Source organism: Cynara cardunculus (assembly GCF_001531365.2).
Source record: "Cynara cardunculus var. scolymus isolate 2C chromosome LG 14, CcrdV1, whole genome shotgun sequence".
Taxonomy (NCBI): domain Eukaryota; kingdom Viridiplantae; phylum Streptophyta; class Magnoliopsida; order Asterales; family Asteraceae; genus Cynara; species Cynara cardunculus.
In genome coordinates, this window is record NC_037541.1 from 8,952,610 (window position 1) to 8,957,061 (window position 4,452).

General features: G+C 33.9%; 2 protein-coding genes across 2 annotated transcripts; both read right to left on the reverse strand.

Annotated features, from left to right (window-relative positions):
• Positions 1 to 809: 809 nt before the first annotated feature.
• On the reverse strand, positions 810 to 1,310 carry LOC112526408. The gene has a single exon (XM_025136691.1). The coding sequence runs from the start codon at positions 1,308 to 1,310 to the stop codon at positions 810 to 812; it is 501 nt and encodes a 166-aa protein (XP_024992459.1).
• A 327-nt stretch (positions 1,311 to 1,637) lies between these two features.
• On the reverse strand, positions 1,638 to 4,199 carry LOC112526409 (protein FAR1-RELATED SEQUENCE 5-like). The gene is made up of 4 exons (XM_025136693.1): positions 3,929 to 4,199; positions 2,495 to 3,293; positions 2,145 to 2,403; positions 1,638 to 2,066 (listed from the first exon to the last, which is right to left on the reverse strand). The coding sequence occupies exons 1-4, from the start codon at positions 4,197 to 4,199 to the stop codon at positions 1,638 to 1,640; spliced, it is 1,758 nt and encodes a 585-aa protein (XP_024992461.1).
• Positions 4,200 to 4,452: the final 253 nt, after the last annotated feature.

A 4,452-nucleotide genomic window follows, 5' to 3' on the forward strand; every position in this document is an offset into this window, starting at 1 on the left:
TGAATAACATATTCAAATAAGCACTTTGTTCAACTACACAAAAAGTTGAAAATGTTATATGGAACTTGATTCATACTGAATATATAATGCAAACCATATCCATCCAAAAATACATGATTATTACATATTCACAATATGTTATTGTAGAATGACTAATACATTCTGCCCAACCCATGTTCATCGGAATGTTTTCTAATGAACCCATGTTCATCATAATGTATTGTAATCACATAACTTTTTTCAACTACACAAAAGGGTAAAATGAAATCATAGACAACTATATCAAAAGTTTCTTAATGCATGTAGAAAATAATGCAAAACATAATGATCAATATTCATTGATTATAACATGTGGTAAAACCAGATTCACATCTAGCTATTGAAGCATCATTAACACAAATTGATGAACCCATATTAGTCAGATCCATATGTACCCACATAACTTTTTCAAACTACACAAAAGGGTAAAATGAATTCATACCCAACTAGATCAAAAGTTTCTTGATGCATGTATAAATAATGAAAACACATAATGATCAATATTCGGTGAGTATAACATGCGGTGATACCAGATTGACAATAAGAATAATATGTACCCATTCTCATGAGAATCATATGTACCAACTTGGCTTTTTACATATACTTCCACCACTAAAATGAAAGCATATTCAAATTTATTAAAAATTAGAGATTCACTAAATATTTAATGAAACCATTTTATAAAATGTAGTATATTTAACTAAAACACAATAGTATAATCCTATAATGTGTTGAACCCTGTAATATCACCAAGAATTAAAAGGCATAATTTAAGTGGAATCACGTTTTGGACAATTCCTCGAATCATGTGTAGCCATTTGTCGACATAACCGACACTTTCTTTTCTGCTTTTTGCCATTCGTAATTGCTTTCTCGGCAGCGCTAATAAGTCTCTTACCAGTCCCACAACCTTTATTCCGTATGCCGGTTGGAGGTAGAACATCAATATTTTCTGGTTGAGATACTCCAAGAAACTCTTTAATAGATGMTGTTGTCTCTTGAGCGTGTGACTGTATAGGAAGTTCACTATCAATCTTTGTATCCCATTCTTGAAGTTGGTCAACAAATTTTGACAAAATATGTTTCTCATTTCGCACTCGACCTAGAATACGTTCAAAATACGAATAAGCAACACTCATCAACTTCTCCTTATCAGCGTCAACTTCCCCATATCTGAAACGTGCTGGTAACCACTCCACTGGGACTAGATCGCGCCTCCAGCGGCGAAGTATATACTTATCTGGAATTCTATTAACCTCGTCGTTTAACATTACCTTGAGAGCATGACGACATAAAATCCCGTTACGAACAAACCAGTTACATGAGCAATCTTACGAGTTTTCAATCTTGTTCTTGACAACCTATCAAGTGAGAAACACGAGAGATATTTTGAAGTTGCATTAGGAATTATACTATTTGAACTGTTTGGCAAAATTGGAAAATTAATAAATAACTACCGTGTACTTTGTGGTGATCTTAGAAGCTTTGTTCTTGTGTGTTATTGTGTACACTCGGGTTTCACCAACGTCAGTGAATCCATCCCATCCGCAAAGCCAAACAGCCTTTCTTAACTCTTTCTGAACTTCAAAAAATATCGTTCATGTATATACTTCTGCTGCATGAGCTTCTAATTTGCAAGGAGACACCAATCGAGGAACCGTGCTCTTCGTTGTCACCTCTAGCGAACCATGTGTTGTCCGTTGGCTTTCAATTGCATTATCAAAAGAACGAAGAAAAATGACAAGATCGTGCCAAAAATATGCATACACATTAAAAAAAGCATTAATACTCTCCGACCTCGATGTTGTTTTCATTAAACCGGACATATGATAATCCTTATAATAAGCCGGAATCCATGACTCCCTAATCTGATATAGTTCATCAAACCATGAGTCTCCACGTAATCCATATGAATCCATCAKGTTGAGCCATTTCATCTCAAATTCATCAGGGGCAAGGTGAACATTCCACACTAACTTATTAAATTCGCTAACAAACGGCGTACGATGTTGGAGGTAATTATTGATCTGCAAATTACACATTTAGAAGGAAAACTTAAAAAAGATGAAAAATTAACAAAAACAAAAAAGTTTCATCGTAATTACCTTAGATTTGAGCTTTTTAGTGATATGCCACATACACAATCGATGCTTGGATTCAGGAAATGCAATGAGAATTGCTTGTTTCATCGACGCACATTGGTCAGTGATCACAAAACGTGGTTGACGTTCATGAGCTTTTACAAACGCTTTCAATACCCAAGTGTAATCAACCACATATTCATTGTGAATCAAAGCAACTCCAACAACGACAGATTTCTTATGATTATCAATTGCAACAAACGGAACAAATATCATGRCATGCCTATTAAAAGTAAACATTATAAATTAATACAAGCTATAACATGTAATATAGATAACACAAATGAAATAGATTCGTATAAATTGTAACTTACTTATTCGTCCTAAAGGTTGCATCAAATGATATTGCATCACCAAATTCCCTATAATTCGAACGCACAGTTTCATCAGCCCAGAAAATCGCTAACAACTCCTTATCATCACACTTGTACTCGAAAAAAAACTCGGGACACACCTTCCTCCTATTAGACATCACATTTAATAACATTTGTGCGTCTTTATTGCCAACAAAATAAGCCATATCGCGTTTGAAGTTTTGATGATCCCTTACGGTGCCACCCGAGCAATCTACACCACCCGTAATTGCTTTCCTAAATCTATGAGATTTTGTGATACCAACCTTCGAACTAGAACCGTGAAATACATTTTTGTGATCAGCGTAGTGTAGTTGCTTTTTAGAACGTGAGAACCTCATCTCCTCCTTATTAAAAAGCATGTGATTGTGTTGCTCAATAAATTTATAAACTTCATACTGCCTCCGTTCTTTAACAAAATGAATCTTCAAACATGCTCCACAACCGGAACGCTTTACATTTGAATTACGGATCATGCGATCACCAGGAAGAATATCTAAGGAATCAAAATACTTACTTGGTGGCCTTCCTTCCTTGCTACACACATAAAATCGAGACGTGATACGGCCCTTCTTATTTATCTTTTTGTTGGATAAACGTACATCAAACCCAACTTCATTAGCATACTTACAGTACATTCTTTCAACCGATTCTACGGTCTCAAATTCATCACCCACTATCGGCTTATATTCTGCGTCTACATTGGGAAACCAAAATTTCGACCCATCGTTCGTTTCCCCCATAGCATCAGATTGATAATCTAGAAAAATCAAACAAATTGTAGCTTTTTCATTTACTAACTTACTGTTGGTCCATAACAGTAACGAATTTGTATACGTTTCATCTTTCCATCTGATGAAAATACAGGTTGGGTTGCATGTTACATTGAATTTAAGTTTCATTAACACCATGATGAACACAGTTTTTAGTATTCATAAATGTATATATGACTTAAAATGCGATAATCACTGCTTCAAATCACAAACATATGCATTAGGTTCATCAACTAATTTAACCTGATTCAAAAACTACGACTTTATGTTCACGTGCAATCAAATCAGTTATGGCTTCATCAAAAACAGTGATGAAATTGGCCTATACCAAAACAGTAAGTGATGAAAATGGCTTCACAATTCTACTTCTYCAAACAATTTGTSMCATTGCAGCCTATGYTRTTCATTAAGGGATTAAAATTCTAGTATATCCAGGAAACGAACAATATGGGTGTTTTTGTGAAATCTGGATTCATTATAGGAAACTGTATCACCATATAAAACATGCTATTATAGTGCATTAACATATCGGTTCATTAACAACATCATGTAAACAATTTTTAGGTTCATTAACATGTTTTTAAAGTGCAAAAGACATAATCATATGAAAGCAAATCAATACCTTCCGCTTCATTGCTCAACGATGCAACGTCAATATCGACAAAATCTACGAAAACTCCATCGTTATGCTCACTTACTGTTTCGTTACGATCGTTGCATCCATCTTCATTCCTCATTGAATAGTTAGCTTGATCTTCAATTGTTTCATTATTAACTGCGGTTGCATTATCACCACCATAATCAAAATCTTGACAGTCGTTCATGGAATCGAAAACACTGCTTTCTTCGACGATATCCTTACTGAAAATCTCGTTGAATGGCATATAATCCATATCACTAATACTGGGTTTTATACAGCAATTGAGATGAACTTCAAAACTATTCAATTTCAATTTTAAAAATTAAGTTATGTAACTCTAATGAATCAATCAAACAAATATGTTCAAATATCATTTAGTTTCATCAAGAATTCAATTTCCATAAAATGATGATTCAATCACCATAAATGATGATTCAATCACCATAAATATAATGGACTGAATTTTTAATTTTAAAATAAATAAAATACTCTAGATTTAGAAAATG